The sequence below is a fragment of the Eretmochelys imbricata genome, chromosome 8 (genome assembly GCF_965152235.1).
Source record: "Eretmochelys imbricata isolate rEreImb1 chromosome 8, rEreImb1.hap1, whole genome shotgun sequence".
NCBI classification, from domain to species: domain Eukaryota; kingdom Metazoa; phylum Chordata; order Testudines; family Cheloniidae; genus Eretmochelys; species Eretmochelys imbricata.
In genome coordinates, this window is record NC_135579.1 from 88,901,146 (window position 1) to 88,918,954 (window position 17,809).

General features: G+C 39.1%; 1 protein-coding gene across 5 annotated transcripts in view; it reads right to left on the bottom strand.

Annotated features, from left to right (window-relative positions):
* Positions 1-2,527: 2,527 nt before the first annotated feature.
* MIER1 (MIER1 transcriptional regulator) overlaps positions 2,528-17,809 on the bottom strand; it is a 54,002-nt gene continuing 38,720 nt past the window's right edge. For all 5 annotated transcript variants that reach the window (XM_077823451.1, XM_077823449.1, XM_077823452.1 and 2 more), the window contains 6 exons: positions 15,253-15,404; positions 14,158-14,239; positions 11,791-11,885; positions 9,273-9,400; positions 8,297-8,436; positions 2,528-5,686 (listed from right to left, as the gene is read on the bottom strand). In XM_077823451.1, coding sequence (XP_077679577.1) covers positions 5,361-5,686; positions 8,297-8,436; positions 9,273-9,400; positions 11,791-11,885; positions 14,158-14,239; positions 15,253-15,404 — 923 coding nt within the window. In that variant the 3' untranslated portion in view covers positions 2,528-5,360. The remainder of the gene's footprint in view (positions 5,687-8,296; positions 8,437-9,272; positions 9,401-11,790; positions 11,886-14,157; positions 14,240-15,252; positions 15,405-17,809) is intronic.

Consider the following 17,809-nt stretch of genomic DNA (forward strand, 5'->3'; position numbering starts at 1 on the left):
TGCTTTATGTGTGTCACGACGTAAGGGCATAGAAAATACAGTTTTTGTAGGGAATTTTGTGGGGTGCAAGGACACCACCCAAATCAGCTGTGGTGCGGGAGGCCCCTCTACCTACTCCAGGACCCTGTGGCCAGTCCCTGAGGGCTCTGGCTGGTATTGGTTATGCAATCACACAGCCTATAAGGTTCTCCCAGCAGAATGGTGTGATACATGTATATATGTAGGGGCTATAGTACCCGCCGTGACAGTACACCAGAACCTGACCCGGGGAGAGATCCGCAATCTAGTATGGCGGGACCGACGAAGTATTCCTTTAAACCCCCTTTCTCAATGGCCCAAAGGCTTTCACTTCTTTGTGCGTTGGTTTCTGCCATGGTTGGGAGTAAGCGAGCTGGAAAAAGCTATAGTTAACATTTCAGCTGCTTTGGAACTAATGGCAAATGCTACTGCAGATGCTCTATCTGCCCTTCAAATTGAAGTCACCCAGCTATCCCAAACTACATTGCAAAACCGCCTAGCCCTGAATTATCTCCTTTCAAATCAGGGCGGGGTTCGTGCTCTGGTCAACTCAAGCTGTTGTGTATTTGTAAATCAGCACCATAGGGTGAAAACTGACATCCACGTCCTCAAGCAACAGGCAGCCCTATTCCACCACATCAGCCTCGACACTACCAGCGCTGGATTCTAGGTGGTCTGGGACTGGCTCACCTCATGGCTAGCGGATGTGGGGACCTGGGGACGGCGTATTTTGTATTTACTTTTTTTGACTGTTATTGTTTTTGCGTTATTTTTTGTATGCCTAGAATGCTGCAGTAAGTGCTGTTGGCAGTTGCTAACCCTGCAGCGCGGTTACTCAGCCCCAATATAGCTTACTGACGTACAAAAAGAAAGGGAGGACTGTTAAGGAAAAGTTAGCACATGTGACTCCATTTTGGTTTGGGGCCCACCATTGTTTAAATGCCAGCACATCATACACCAGGAGGAGTGATCCTTAGATACTGAATCCCTGTGAAAATCCTCCTCCTTGTCTCCAGCCTGCCTTGACTCCCAGTATCTGGTTTTTGTCAGTCTCTAACTCCCTGTCTCTTGGCCTTGATGTGAGGCCTCCCATCCTGATTTACTGATGCATGGCTTTAGGACCATGCTGTAATTAACATACTGGTATAGCACGAGGAATGCACCAAGCAGGGATAGGTGGTAGATAAGACAAGGGTTTGTTTATTGGCTAAGGTTTCCGATGCACGAAGGCAACATGCTTTGCTAAAAAGTATATAACCTTTGTATAATCTGTATTCAGGGTCCCCTCCTGGCTAGCAGGGGGGCACCACGCTCGAGCGTAATAAACTTAGTGTCTTTTGGGAACTCTGCAGTTGTGGACTTTATGTGCCTCAGCCTAGATTTGAACTGTGCATGACCTATCAGGTATAATTCGCAGCATTTGTGTGCGTGTCCTACCAGGGTGTAATTCGCAGCAGTTGTGTGCGTGTCCTACCAGGGTGTAATTCGTAACAATAACTAAGTGCAGACACACTTCTGCCTGGTATTTCAAGGCAGGAGACATTAGACACTGAGCTCCCTGCGCCTCAGTTGAGCTGATAGGCTAAGATGAAGGTGGGAAAAGCGGTTCCTCTGGGCTAAGGCATCTGTACTTGATATCTCCATCATGGAGGAAGGGGAATCTTGGTGGGGAGCCCTTAGTATGCCAATGCTTTGGTGCACAGACCCTGCTTACCCTGTGGTGCTGTATGGTAACCAGAACTGAAGCAGCTCTCTGTAGTGCCAAGGCCCCTCACCCCCAAGCCCAGGTTCTCCTGCACATAAACCTGTTCCTCCTCCTTCCCTCTGCACATCCCTCACTAAATCTCTCACCCCTCAAAGCCCCACCAACTTGTCTGCCCTCCCACATTTCTCTCAGAGCCCACCCCTCACAGCCCTACTTGGCTCTCCATGGTCGCTGAAGGAACTAGTGCGTCAGGAAGGCAGGAGGCATTGGGAAAGAGAAGTAGCTGAAGTAACTGGACAGGTCTGTTAGTTCACAGTGTAGCCCAATTAGATAATCACAAATTAGGGAAATAACTGAGTATGAGAGAAGTTTGGAGAAAATTCAGTTGTTCACAGAAGTTAGTCTAAGATTTGGACACTAAACTCAATAATTAAACTGGAAAAAAAGGGAATTTCACTTTTGGTATAAGTGAAAATCACAATCTTCACTCTGGAGTTGCTACCAACTCCCTGTAAGACATGAATATATATTTGCACATCCTTCAGAATTATTCACTCAATTAAAAGTTCTGCTCTGAATTTAGAAACCTCAATAATTGTATACAAAGACAATCCATTAAAAAAATATTTTAATAAGCTTTTTCAGAATTGCAGACAGGGAATGGGGAAAGGACAAGGGAATTACTAACAGTGCAAAATTACTACGCGTGAAAAAAAATGTATAAAAACTAATTTGTAAATTTTTAATTTTTTTTTCAAAATATCACTTTAAATCTTTTATAAAGCCCAAAGGTTAGTTCTGTTGATTCAGGCTGCACTCTTAAAGCACTTCATGAACCAGGACACCTGATCCAGCTGGATACATCATGACAGTGCTTGAAAAATATACTAAGTGTTACACATAAGCTGCTGTCTTTCAATGCAGTTTGGAAGCTCGTTCAAATATTCCTTGGTTCCAAACTGTGCTGAATGTTTCTGAAATGAATCAAAGTTACTATATTACTAGAATTTTAAATAGTGCTAGTAGTGCAATGACTTATCAAATTATAGTGGCTGCATTTTGAAGAACATGAACCAAATATTGTATAAAACACCTGCATAAAACAAAATGCAAATTATAATTAAATACTTCTTTAAGAATAGCTGAGCATTACATATTATATGATTATGGAATGTCAGATCTCTTTAGGCATACCATAAAAAGATTAAAAACAAATCAACATTTCTGAAAATGTACACAGTGCCATATTTTATACACAAGCCTGAGACAATTTACTTATAAACTCTCCTATAAAATGTTTTTGCAAGTATTTCCACTTGCAAACAAAAATGCATACAAATAATACATTGAAAATAGGATTCTGATTAAAGAGGTAAAGATTTTTAGAAGCACTGCACTACCTTCGTTCTGAAACTTTCTAAATACCATCTCTGACATAAGACTTGATACTTTGGATTTCTGTTAAACCAAATTTTAAAATTGACAATGACCTCCTCCTAAAACAATCACTCCACAAGATTAATGCAGGCCATAAATTAAACACTCTCTTGATTATGTCTCTCTGTATAAACTGCTATCTAGTTTCAGTTACAAGAATGTCAATGCCCCAATGTCAGCTGAACTAGTTAAAACAGATCACCTAACGTGTCTGAGAAAAATGGGCTAATTTCACACCCAGCATAACTAATTAAGTCAATGGAGTTACACAGGTCAGAATTTGGCTCAGCGTTTCTATCTCTGCCTCATGATCATTTGTGAAAAGCAAAAACTGAAAGGGGAAGGGGAAAAAAAAAGTTGTGTTTTTGTAAGTGAATGTGATAATCAAATTAGTTTGAAACCACATGACCATAATTTTCAAAGTAAAGCTCTGAAGACACGTATAAATTTTTGAAGACCTGCAGAAATAACCAAGTTAAAAAAAAGGTAACAGTATATTTGTGAAAGCACAGAAGTAGAAGACAAGAGTTTATAAATTAGACAATCAGGGCAATGTTTCCTGTGGGTTTCTTTACACTATTTTGTGTAGCTGTGGCTAAAAAGCACTGGTACTGTAAACTTTGTAAACTTTCTACTTCACAGATCTAACCCCCCACCTCAACAAAATTTCAAACATTTATTGGGAAAGCTACAACCAACAGATTTAGCATCTCCCTCCCTTGATAAGGGTTTTCCTTTCTAGCACAATCTCTTAAAAATAGATACCAACGCTTACTATCGCCTCTTACATATATACATGTATATATGTTTACATACATGCTGTGCCAACTATGTACATAGATGCTGTTTCTGCACCTGCTGAAGTAGTCAATAATCTGAATCCCAACATTTCACAGAGATGCAAGATCAGGCCCACAGTTACCAGCTGTGCATTAAATTCCTAACTTATGCAACCAGAGTCACTTGACCCATTTCCTACCCCTTCTGTGGTCACTGAAATGCACAAGATTATTAAAAATCATGAATAATCTAATGCCTGAACTTGACTAATGAATTTTTAACATATTTAAGGATTTGGCTGAAATTAAGCTTTTGTCTGACCTCAAAAATAAAATTTGAAAATGTATAATAAAAGCAAGAAAGTTTGTGCAATAAAAGCATCATGCTTAACTCCAAAATTCTCAAAATCACTATTTGTCCTTGGACAGAAATTTGAGAAGTCAGATTCTCATAATTATGTGACTGCTTTAACCACCCTATTTTAACCTTTAACAATTTTAATGTTTACAGTTTTCTGAGAAGAAAATATGACTTGGTAATAACTACATAAACACTTAAAAATTTGTTTTTAGTATGTTTTTTGTTTTTTAAGAAAAAGACTTTAGCAAAATAAAAATGAAGCTGACATTAGACTCAGAATATCTATTTTCTCATAAAAGTTTACCAATTGTACAAGTTAAGAAAATTATACAAGCTTTTGTTTTAAGAAAGGACAGTTCAATCAAGACATAAGTACTGTAAAAATCTTTCAAAGGCTACAAAGAAATCTGGAAAAATACAGAACGTATTTCTTTAGCCCAGATAAGAATATGGAAGACATCATTGATGTCAACAATTTTACATATACAAACCTGACTTGGTTTATTTTTTAAAAACTTCTATATATAAAAATAATCGTGCTCATAACTTTCAGGATTCATAGGAGTTCCTTAATTGTATACCACTTCTCTTCATCTAGACTGAAAATCTCTACACCTGCTCCTCCACTGTGTCTTGGAATTATAATTTCATACTAACTACTAGTGACATTTTGAGATTTGAATCAGCTCTCCTCTTTAAAAAAATGTAATTTGTACAGTAGAACTATATCTACAAACAATTTGAAGAATGTGTATAAGAGAAATTTCCTTTATAAATTAAGCAGGAAATGTGTTTACCATATAAAACAAGTTTATGGATTCATTTCTCGAACACCTTAAAATACCTAAATACTGCCAGAACAGTAATAGTTCTGTGAAACAAAATATTCCAGTTCTGCATTTCAGGTCTGAAAAAAACAGCAGAACTTCAGAGCCAACTCAAAGGTGAAAGAAAAATCTCAGATTGCTTCAAGGAGTTTGATTTTGTAAGGTAACCCATCAACCCTGAAAATTTTAGGCACCCCAGAATTTACTCCAAGGAATAAAGTCAGTTCTCATATTCAATCATCCAAAGTCTCTAGTTCTTCAAACTTCACATGTGATATTGCTTCTTGAAAATACTCTGAGGAACCTGGACTTTCTTTTCCATTGCTGTTGATTCTTCTCCTCTTTGCAGGTCTTTCATTTTTTTCTTCAGAATCATTTTCATTTCTTGCAGCTGAATGAGCAAGTTTAGGGTCAATGGAAAGGTTTTCAGTTTCATATCCATTTGTGTCCAGATCTGTGTGAGGTGTTTTCTTACCACCTGTAGGTCCATTCACATGCAATCCTTCAATTTTTACTTCATCTTTACTCGATATCTCACCTGGACCATTAGTGGATACACCTGCATTACAGAAGAAATATGAACTAGATATTTAAGCAATTTCTATCAATACAGTAGACCCTTAGGTCCATAAAACCAAAAAGCCAATCTTCGGTATAAGTATCTTCATCATGTGACATCTCAAATTTACTGCCATTCCAGGAGATCCATCCCTGAAGCTATGGAAAGCTGTAGCTCAGATCCAGACACAACAACATCCTATAGAATACAGCAGTACCACAGTCTTGCTGGATAATCAAACTACAGCTTTTACAGTCAATCTAGTTCAGATACATATGCCTAAGGTACCACAGATTTCTCAGTCCTATTATAAGGTTCATGCCTATATCAACCTGAGAAGAGTTAACTGAATAGTTTTCCTCCAGGATACAGCACCCATTCTAAAGCATAAGGAAACTCCCTCCTCAAAAACCCAAATTGTTACTTTTTCTAAATAGTATAAGATGAAAGCAATAAATGGAAACTGATCTACCATGAAGATAGCGTCAAGTTTCTGTGTCTAAGCTACAGTGACTGGCAGTTGAGAAAAATATACTCCTAACCCAGCCTGGAGGTTTCACAGACTTTCAGGTCCATCTCACGTGCAATGAAGGAGCTGTTTCTTTTCCACAATCCTACTGTAATTTTTCTCTCTACACCTCAACATTACTTAGCAAGAGATGATTGATAGCTTGTGTTCTTTAACTTTCAAAGTTGCTTAATGCATTTTTTTTAAGGTATTAGAAAATTTTAAACATTTGTCATTGATACTCCTTAATTAAAAATGATCTAATTAAAATGCTCTTCTACACTGAAGAGTGCCTAACAATGAGAGCATGGGGTTCATGTTTATTGTGTCCCATGGAGTTCCAAATCAAACAGGCGCAGTTTACAAACAATTTTTCCCCCCTAATTGCCAAACTTGAAACTTCAGCTTGAACTCTAGGAATCGAACCGGATTCTTCTCTTCTTGCACAGCACCCTGGTAACAGAGGTTCTGCAGGCCAAACTATGCCCTCAGATGCTGGGTGCAACATATTTTCTCCAAATTATGTCTTCAGTAACATCAATTAAAACCTCCATCTTTACTGAGTTGGACTGGCCCTGGATTTGGAAGTTAGTAACTATTTCTGTTGGTGCACCATGATGAACAGAAGCCAGCTCCCTCAGACAGTTGTACTGGCTCAGCAGGGTTAACAAGAGCACAAGCTGATTTCTGTTTGTAACCTCAGCAGCTATGACTGCCACATGGGGGGAGAGGATCTGTGGAATAACAAGGTGCCATTCTCACATATTTTAAAGATTTAAAGCGGCACATTAAACTCTTCTTCCTCTGAAGAAATGCTGCTTACTTCAATTCGCAGGTGAGTTAAAAATCAAACCTACAAGAACCAGAGCTGCTTAGTTTCTACTTTTATTCTGCCTTAAAAAAAGGTTATTTCCTTATGCAAATGAAATTTGTCTGGGAAAAGCGAGAAGCTTTTTCCAACAAAATTATCAAAAGTAAAATACTCATATCTCGATATATGACAGGATCTAGGGCGCCAGCAGAGTTCATAAACTCTGTAGGTCATACAGAAAAACATTTACCTCAATAATTGTGTGAAACCTGGCAAATGTGAAATTGAATAGTTCTACAGTATTCTGTATATAAATGTCTAAAACACATCTTCTCTGTTTAGCTGTCACTTGTTAAAAGTTCATCCACTGAGCTCAGCCATTATATTCATTATGCATAAAACCCACTGTGAATAGGAGTTCTGCAAATTTTAATCTTACAGGACTTCAGGCTTTACAGTTTGATGACAAGAATTTGACTGATTCAACTTTGTAACAGGAGATGTCGTCATGTTTAGGAATCAAATAATAGCATATGCATCAGGAGAATTTAAATCCTTTCAGTGCTAGCTCACAAGTACAGCTAACCTCTGGAATGCTACCAATATAAACAGCAACTGCGCATGTCTCTACCTCTCCATCCAACCTCCTGTGCAGCATGTTGGTCAACTTAAGGCTTCCCTCCAGATTCAATGGTCAATATGATTTGGCCTCCTGCACACACATCTTCCTTCCTCCTGCTAGTGCAGTCACTTCCAAACATTAGGAGAGGACTGTTCCATATCCTCCTCCACCCTCAGCTGTCTTCCCTTTGGACATCTGTCTATAACCCTCTTCCTCTTGCTGCTGCCAGCTCTCCAACACCCAAATCCTGGTAAGTACAGAAGATCAGTTAACTCTGCTTCTGATGCGTCACCTGAAGCAAGCACTGGAGAAGCATTAACTTGTAACATCCATTGACTTTAAAGTCAATGGAACTACTTAGTTAAGCACCTGCACAGATGCAGGTAGGACTGAATCTGAAAAGGCTAAAACACTGAAGAGGAAGAAGGTTAAACTTGCCAAACATTTTGTATTGAAATTTATGTGCAAATAATGGTCTTTTAATTTTGTAATTTACTGCTGATACCTTGCCAGAACCCCTTGGAAAGAAGATATTTCAAGGGTTCTCGCTATGCTCATTAAAAAAATTCTGTTTACAACTTTTCAGCCCATTTCCAAGATTGCTATGATGTGGCAACTTCTTTTAGAAGTGAGGAAGATGGGGGTGAAAAAACACCAGTTTACACGTACCATTTTGATTACTGTTGCTAGTTGTGCTGTCCTCCCTCTCAGACTGGCTGGTGCTGCTGTTGGAGGTTGTAGGGGGTGGGGACGGAGCTCGACTGGAAGCAGCACTTTCGCTTTCATCTAAAAGACGGTCCATGTAATCCCTACAAACACACACCACATTCAGCATTGGCTTGGCTTTTTAGAAGTTGGAGTGTGTGTAAAATAGTGTGTACACACACACCTTTTTTATATCTACTTCAAGTATTTAGATGGTACTTTATACAGTCAGTTAACATTATAATCACTTTATACTAATTTTTATCCTCCTGTTATTCGTCCATGGGAAATAAGGGGCCATGTATAACCTTGTGTACAGGGAGTCCCTGATGGGAGGCTGGCATACAGGGGAGGGAATACTGAGGAATGCAAGGAGCTCCTGGCAGTGTGCAAAATGCGCTCAACATACAGAAGCAACAAAAAGTGCGACCATCAAGTCAAATGCTGAAAATAGTTACCTGCAAACATTTAAAATGTGAACAAACAGGCTTTGCCTGTGTGTGCATACTATTTTTTCTCTGAATATTCAGGTGAACAAGTTTATTGACATGAATGTTTGCCAAAACAACAAATTTGAAAAAACTACTGCAGAATACTTGCAGAAAGCCAAATTAAAATTTGTGATTGTGATGTATTTGCATAAAAGATCCACCAATGAATGTAGCTATAGAAATTGTGATCTGTTCAGACAATGCACAATCAGAAAACAGGCTAAATTAAATTAATTGTTCAATGTAAATACTTAGCCTTAATACTAACAGGTGTTCTATTTTAGCAATTACACTGCATGGAACTCATTGCATCTCTTCTCCCTTGGCCACTCTCCTACTGGAAACTGAAATTATGGAGTAATCAACTTCTTACTCTATTTTAGAAGAGAGCAATATTAAGAAAAGACTAGAAATCTGAAATGTATGTAAGAAAAAATAGCACAGCTTACGTTACACCAGGATGAAGATTGTACTTCTTTTTCCCAAATCGGGTCTGCTGTGCAAAGAAGTCATACCGCTCTGATTTTTTCCACATGTAATAAAATGCTACACACTCGCCAACTGATCTGGTTCGTACCTGTGAAAAAGGTGCCACACAAAATATTGATGAATACAAATGTATTTTCTGCTAGAGACCATGAGACACATTATACTTTGAGAGATTCTGCTTGCCCAGAGCAGAAACTCAAAGCGTACTACGAATGATTCCCTTAAGATTTTTCATCTTAATATGATGAGTAACAGGGTGACATGATAAAGGTATATAAAGTAATAAACAGTACAGAGAAGGTAGATGGAGAACGTTTGTTCTCCTGGTCTCCGAACACAAGAACAAGGAGAGGTTCAATGAAATTAAAAAGTGAGAAATTCAAAACCAAATGAAAACCTTTTCACACAGTGTATAATTAAAAACCGTGTAATTTACTGACACAAGAACTTGTTGAGGCCAAGAAATTAACATGATTCACAATGGAATTAGACATTTATATGATATCAAAAATACCCAGCATTGTTATAGTTCATGACAAAAGTTTTAGAAGGGATATTTAAACCTCATGTTTCAGGGCTTAAGCCCATCTCTACCTATTAGACATTAGGATGAGAGCTACCAGGATAGGGGTGTGGAAAGCAGATTATCCCACATCTGCCTATAGGAGGGATTTTACACTTTCCTTGGCAGCATCTAGTGCTGGCCACTGTCAGACAGGATACCGAATCAAACCAGAGGTCCATCTAGCCCCGTATGGCAATTCTTATATACATGTGATATACCTTTTTTAGCATAATTCAGAAATATTCTGGAAGTTACTTTACTAAAGCTAAATGCCAAATCCTGATTTTGATCAATTAAAAAGGAGCAAGTTAAACAGGGAAGGCGGGCTTCCCAAACATATGCCTTTGTATTCAAACATTAATTCATAATGGGAGAAAATTTCTGTGCATGTCCATATCCACACATTTCAATGACTAGTTTAGCTCAAGAAAACACAAGTGGCAAGGGTTCAGGTGGAAATGGACACACCATGAGCAAAATCATGGCATACTACCAGTCATGCAACTATCATGCAAATAGAGGCTAAGTATCTACGTGGGGAATGAATATTTAATAACGAGCTCTTCAATCTACCAGAGAAAGGTATAACATGATCCAATGGCTGGATGCTGAAGCTAAACAAATTCAGCCAGAAATAAGGTGTAAATTTTTGACAGTGAGGGTAATTAACCATTGGAACAGTTTAACAAGGGTTGTGGTGGATTCTTCATCATTAACAATTTTTATATCAAGATTGAATGTTTTTCTAAAAGATATACCTCTAGGAATTATTTTGGGGAAGTTCTATGGTCTGTGATATACCAGAAGTCAGATCAGATGATCAAAATGGTCCCTTCTGGCCTTGGCATCTATTTCAAATAGCAGAGTACTTTATTGCAGCACTGAGCTGGAATAAGTCCAGTGGTGACAGGAGGTGGGTGCTGCAGGAAGAGCACTCACAAGTGACCAGGGGAAGCATCAGGAGCATGCTAACACAGAGGATGCCTCAAGCCTTGACTCTATTAAAGGGAATGATTTGTGAAGCAGGTTTGATGCCCTGAGGTATGGCAGTGGGAACAACTTTTCGGAACCTGGAGCAGATGATGTAATACGTCAAATGCTCATTTGACTTCACATTTTATACCAGCTGAGGATCTGCCCTAGAGATTGCAGGTGGGGTGGGCAAAAACATATAATGGAAAACTATAGAAAGCAGATTCTGAAGTTCCCCTTTTATGGGTTTTACATGTGCTCTGACTGAGACACCTCTGGACAAAAAGCAAAAACACCATTGCGCCAGTATTCCTGCAGATAGCCAATATGAATTTTTGTTGCATACTAGGGGGAGACTCCACCTATATTTTATTTCCCAGTGGATTCTGGGAAAAAGCTTTCATTACCCTCTAACTTATACTTGCTTAGGGCTCTGAACAAAGCATACAGTCAAATCTTGAACTCAACTGCAAAATGTCCAGGTATTCAATCAATGGAGAAACTCAATTATTACAATATGAAAATTCCTATTAACATTCCTGTAACAACCTTGGTTGTAGCATTTCCGAAGATGCCTACCACCCTCTGCAGAATCTTTAAGTCTATTTAACAAGATTATAATACATTCTGACCAGTTAAGCATTAAGTGATATTGACGATAAACTTTTTGTAAACAGACCTATTTAAGGCCTTGCACAATGAAAACTCGGCATTTCAGAATGGTTTTCCCACATCCCATACAATGCCAGCTAACTCTTGAAGCTAATCAGAACACCCTCCTGTGATAGATCAAGTGAAAGAAGGATATGTAAGTTCAGTGACTAGTGGGGAGGAAAAAAAAAAAAACTGATTTGGAAGGAAGCCAAAAGATATTAAATATCTTTTCAGCTACAAAAAAAAGTAGGAAAATAACTACCATTTTTAAAATCAATCATCCTTACCTTGTTTGCTTGAATCAAATGAAAATCCTTTCCATAGGCCTTCAGTCCTTGTTCAAAATTCCTACATTCTTCCTCTGTCCAAACAGCCAACTCTTCTGAAATTAGAAACACAATACAGAAAACATACTTTAAAGAGACAGTATAATGATAACAAATGGAAACTCAGGATTCTGATACAAAAAACACTCTGTATTTAAGTTTCTTGATCATAAGATGATTAAAGGAGAACAGCCTCCAGAAATTCTAATTATTAGTGTGAAAATCAGAAAGAATCTGTTCCAGTCTGAAAGTGGAAAAGTGACCATTTGCTAACAGTTGTCAGCAATGGATCCTCAGCGGATACTGAATATCATTTAACTACTGGAACAGATGGGACAAAAACCATTTAAACACAGTCCGGACCACTGATACTAAGGAAATTTTTCAAAACTTAAAAATGAAAAATTTCAACACAAATACTGGTTCAGCTCCAGTGCTGTGAGCAACATTGAAAGCCCTAGTGTTGACAGCCAGGTGGCTGCTGCTCCCATTTTAAGCACTGTCATCTAAATTTACTCAGATCAGGCCTAATCAACATGATGCAGGTTAAAATGGCTGTGCAGCCAACGGGCTGCCTACATTACAGCTACTAATACGATGAACTGGTATTAGAAATCATTGAGAACATTCTGAAAAACATTTCTAGCACAGACAGGGCCATCCCTAGGGGAGTGCGGGGCCCGGGGCGGAAGTGATGTCACTTCCAGGGCCAACTGCACTGGGGGCAGGTAGGGAAGGCAAACACCCAGATGTGGACCCGCTCACACTCCAGGCCCTCCCACCGCCAGGGCCCCACTTCAGCAGTGCCGCTGGTGGGGCCACACCGTCCGCCTTCCCGGGGCTGGGAAGGCAGTGCTGTGCACTCTCCCCCCAAGTGCTCCGGGGCGCACGTTCTCCCTTGGGTGGAAGGGGCAGGGCTGGGGGTAGCCTCCCTCAGCCAATGGTTCACTCCCCCCCCCACACACACAATCGCGCTGACCCGTGGGGCCCCCCAAAGCACAGGGCCCGGAGCAGTCACCCCGATTCGCCGCCCCCTAGGGACAGCTCTGTGAAGAGACATACCACACCTTTATCATGCCTTCCATAATGGTAAGGAAGACAGCAGTATACCTTCTGGACTACCAGCTGAACTGTTGTCAACACCATTCAAGGACAGGTACACGGAGACACACTGTCACAACCACGAAGAGCAAATGGTCATTTTACTAATATAAAAGGACCCTAATTTGGGTGTCAGAGAAGACCAAAACAGATCAACTTGACAATACCTTTAACTGAAATGAGCAACTGCCAAGAAATATTAGACTTAAGGCTAGGCCTATCTCAGTAAATAGCCATCATGCTTTCCACATCACAGGGTGAAAAATCCTGGCGGCAAAGTTTCCATGACTTTCAGCCAGGATTTCACCCCAGGTTTTGAACAGTTGGTCTCATCTACACAGAGAGTCACAGATCAACAGGAGGGGTGGTGAAGAAAGAAGAGAATCTATGTTTTACAGTGATTTTCTTGTGTAGACAGATCTAGGACTAATTTTCTCTGTCATCACCTTCAAAAAAAGAATACTCAAAAGCTGAGCAGGCAGGGAGTGCTAACAGATGAGTGCACAAAGAAAAGAACAGGAAGAGAGAGGGTAAAAAGTTAAACGAATGAAGAGGAAATGACAGAAGGATACAAAGGAGAGATCTGTACAAGGACAAAAAGTGCACAATGCACCCAAAGCACCTTCTAAAGATTTAAGTTAGTTTATTAAAGTTTAGAATCTTTTTCTGTCAACAAGATTTAGAGCCCTAATCTCTTTTTACTTAGAATTTTGAATTCTTGTGTATTTCACACACTAACTTTAGTGAATTATATGAAAGTTTGGAGGCATGAATATAGAGAATAAGCCCTCTACAATTCCTACTTTAGTTGGGTGCATTAAAGTTCTAAATTTTAAAACGTTACAAAGTAACGATTAAAAATGTCAAGTTTTTATTCATAAACCCTCTTCTTGTGTGTTATTGCCTAGGTACTTATATATTCATACTATGCCCATCACTTCGTCCTCCAAAATCTCATCTTGGCCCTCAACTTTTAGAACCACAGTGCCAAGCTCATCCCTATATAGCTGCATTAGAAGTGAACTCTGAACATGGGGTCAGAGTTCATTAATTCCTGGATTTGAGGAAGAGCGATAATAGTGCTACACAATGCTGATGTGAGATTTCTGCGGTAATCAGAGTTATCTGACAGCAGCAATCAATGCCCAAATTTTAATGATTTTGCCAAATTAAAGGAGGCATGGGGTAAAAAAACACAAGTACATTTAAAATTTTATGTATTCTTACCTCTGGCTGCTTTTACATTAAATCTTAATCTTCTCAATGATTCTTCTGTATCAAAATTGCACTTAACCAATTCATACAATGCCTGGAAAGGTGAAAAACTACAGATTTAATATGCATGACTCCATATACTACTGAATTTGCGTATTGCTACAATGGTTCAATGATCAATTACTTACTTAATCTGAAAAATCTAATTTCTCTAAAAATCCAGTAGAACAAACTATTTTTAAAACAGCAATATAAGTATACAGAAGACTAACGGAGATAACTTTTAGGTTATACACCTCCTAGATAGAGTATGTATAATACACACTTTTCCCTTCATTTCTTGTTCTAAAATATTATATTGCAGCGTTATGTACTGTAAATAGCTTCCTTGCTCTACCTTAATTTATAGGACAAATTTTTACAACTGATCCTTAAGATACAGAAGTGTGACAACAGGTATAGCCTATGCCTATTCTGTGGAGAGACTCAGAAATGAAATTCTGATATCCCAATAAATGTGCACATATGGTTAGTTACACAAAGAGTAACCAACTTGGGTTGCCAATTATGTTTTACCATACATCCTAAAGCTTAGGAAATCTGCAGGACTGGTGATCTAGTGCTTTAAGGAATTTATGCACATTTCTTCACAGGTCCAGCCCCTTCTCCCCACCAAAGATTCATATTAACAAGATTTACATTGTTCTCCCATGAGAATTGGACACGTGCGCACATCAAAGGGCTCATCAATGCACACATTTGTCAAGTCCATGTTCTTTTGTTCAGGGCAGGAGCAGAATTTGGTTTTAGTTAGTAAAGTGCTATAAAATCTACAACAGGAAGACAGAGACCAGAACGTAGGTCTTTGCAGATAAAAAACGTTTCTTAATGCACTTAATTTTAAAACTGAATATGCACTGTGTTATTGATTTGGGATCTTAAACATTTGCTTTTGTTGGGAACAGCGGGTGGAAGCAATTCAGTTCCTCTGATGGGGATAAGAGAAAAAAGAAGCAATCTCAAATCAGATTTTGAGGTATGGGAACAGCAAACGTGATAGTTACAATAAAATAACACACACTATGGACTACAAATTCCAATATGCACCTGTTCATTGTCTTTAATATGTGATCCTTCAGGAATTGCCTCTAGTCCTTTCTCATCTCCTGTTCGCCTGGAGGCTTCATTGAGGAATTCAATCACTTTATCTTCTGTTAAATAATCAGGATTCCACAGCAGCTGGTCATCATTTTCATACACTAAATTAAAAAGAACAGAAACATAAGTGAAGCATATTCTGTAAGAATCCAACTTCTACTCAACCTCAAACAATTGCAAGTTTAGAACACAAGGACATTCAAAATTACGAACATGATTAATGGGACAATCTGATTGGCCAGAGGACTGAGCATTATATTCATTTGAAATGTATGGTACTATCAATGCTCTTCCAAATGGTTTCTATGGCTCACTGTTAACTATGTTAGATCATGTACACACACACACACACACGGACTACAGTGCAGTGCTGCAAAATGCATTGTGCATCTAATCAGATTCCCACGCATACACAACATCTGTGGAAAAAACAATCCCTCCTCATCTTCTGCCCTTGAAACTAAAAAAATTAGAAGATGGCAGAACTGTTTCAAACAGTGTGTCAGCTATCCCTCCAGACTGCGTTCACCTAACCTCAAAAACAAGACCTTGTGAGTAATTCTCATCTTACTTTGCTGAAAAGATCTATCTACTAGAGATGAGATTAGAAAACTGATCACTCCAGTTTCCTTGGAACATTTGGTCCAATCACACAAACTGAGGTCTTGAAAGCACTGAGGGATGTGTGGACTACTACATGTGAAGTCTTAGCCACCATGGTTCAATAAAGCCAGCAAAGAGCATCCAGGCACACTCCTGACAGAGAACACCTTTGCTTTGCCTCCTTCAGAGAGGGCAATTTACTAGACAACGCCTATCACTAAGTCAAAATGCCTCTTGAAAGCAGCATCTGATGTCAGAAACCTTGCCAGCTCAGCAGACAGCCAACACACTATTGCCCAGATGACAGGAACAGAGACACATGTGAGTGAAAATGAACTAGCTCAAGCTTAACTCAAGCAAGACGAAGATACTGAGAAAGAAATATTTTGAGAAGATAGCTGAGACACTGGCCTCAATGAAGTCTCAAATCTTTGCTCAATAATAGAGGCTGAAAAACAACTGCCTTTACACATCATGGATAGGTATGATTAAGAAAAAAGTAACAGCGGTTAAATCAAGGAATCGTGGTGAACAAAATTTGTTATGGACTTAGTACATTTCTTAATTTTGTAACAGACACCATTATGAGTGTATTAGAAGTTACTAGACACACAAAGAATGACTATCACATCAGTGAGTAATACCAAAATCTGAACCCCCTCTATGTTAAATCCCGTAAGTTTTCCCTATGAGTAGCATCTCAAGGGATTGTTTTAGTCAGCCCTTCTTGCATGTTCCTCTAACTGCCAAATGGCATGCCTGCCATGGAAGATGCTCTTGCTTAATTCTTAACAAATCTCAAATATTTCCATCTTCTCTTCTGGGTAACTTGAGCAATAAGGGGTTGTAGAACTCAAACAAATGTGGGCATTTGTTACAGATTTGTTCCATTTAATACCTAGTATTTTTCTAAGACATTTGCTTTCAAAGGCATTTAGGTGTCTGTCTATACGTTTGGTAGATTCCCAGCTTGTACACCCATATGTTAACATGGAAAGAACTCAAGAAAGTAGGGCTGTATAAGGGCACAGACCAGTAGTTCTCAACCTATTTACCACGGTGGGTCACATATGCAGCTCTCTGTGTGTTATGTGGGCTGCATCCACACAATATATATATCTACAAGCTATCTGTGTGGCCCTTAGGATGTCATATGGGTTGCACCTGTGTGCTGACTGGGCTGCAAGTGGCCATTGGGCTGAGAACCACTGGTATAGACAGAACTTTGTAATAAATGGGGTGTAGATGATCTAATCCACTTGACATCTCTGAGGAGAACTGACTGTTTCATAGGGCTTGTCTACGCTTAAACACTATAGTGTTTCAATGAAGATGCTACCAACACTGACAGGAGGGCTTCTCCCATCAGCATAGGTAATCCACGTCCCAAGAGTGGTGGTAGCTAAGTCAACACAAGAATGCTCTGGTCAACTCAGCACTGTCTACACTGGTGGGGGTAGATGAGTTTAACTGTGTCATTCAGGGGTGTGGATTTTTTACACCCCTGTGCGATGTAGTTATACCAACCTAATTTCCTAGTGTACACCAGACCCTAGAATTATCCCTGTATTCTAAAAATAGCCTACATGTTCTGCAGAAAAACTTAGTTCTGCCCACATATTAACAACGTGCCCTCTTAACAGCAACACAATGCCATTTAGCCTCTCTTGGTAGTCGATGTGGCTTGGGGTAAAATATGGAAATCTTTCAGTTCTTGGAGTGACTCCTCCATTTCCAAATCAAATAGCTCTGGAAATCATCTTCCACCTCTGTTTGCCCTTCAAGGTGACAATCTGAAGATTTTAGCAAGGAAAAAAACAACACGAAAAAACAATCTCCATCATATTTAAAATACACTTTTCTGCCATGTCAGAAACAAATGGCTCTGAGCATATCCTTCACA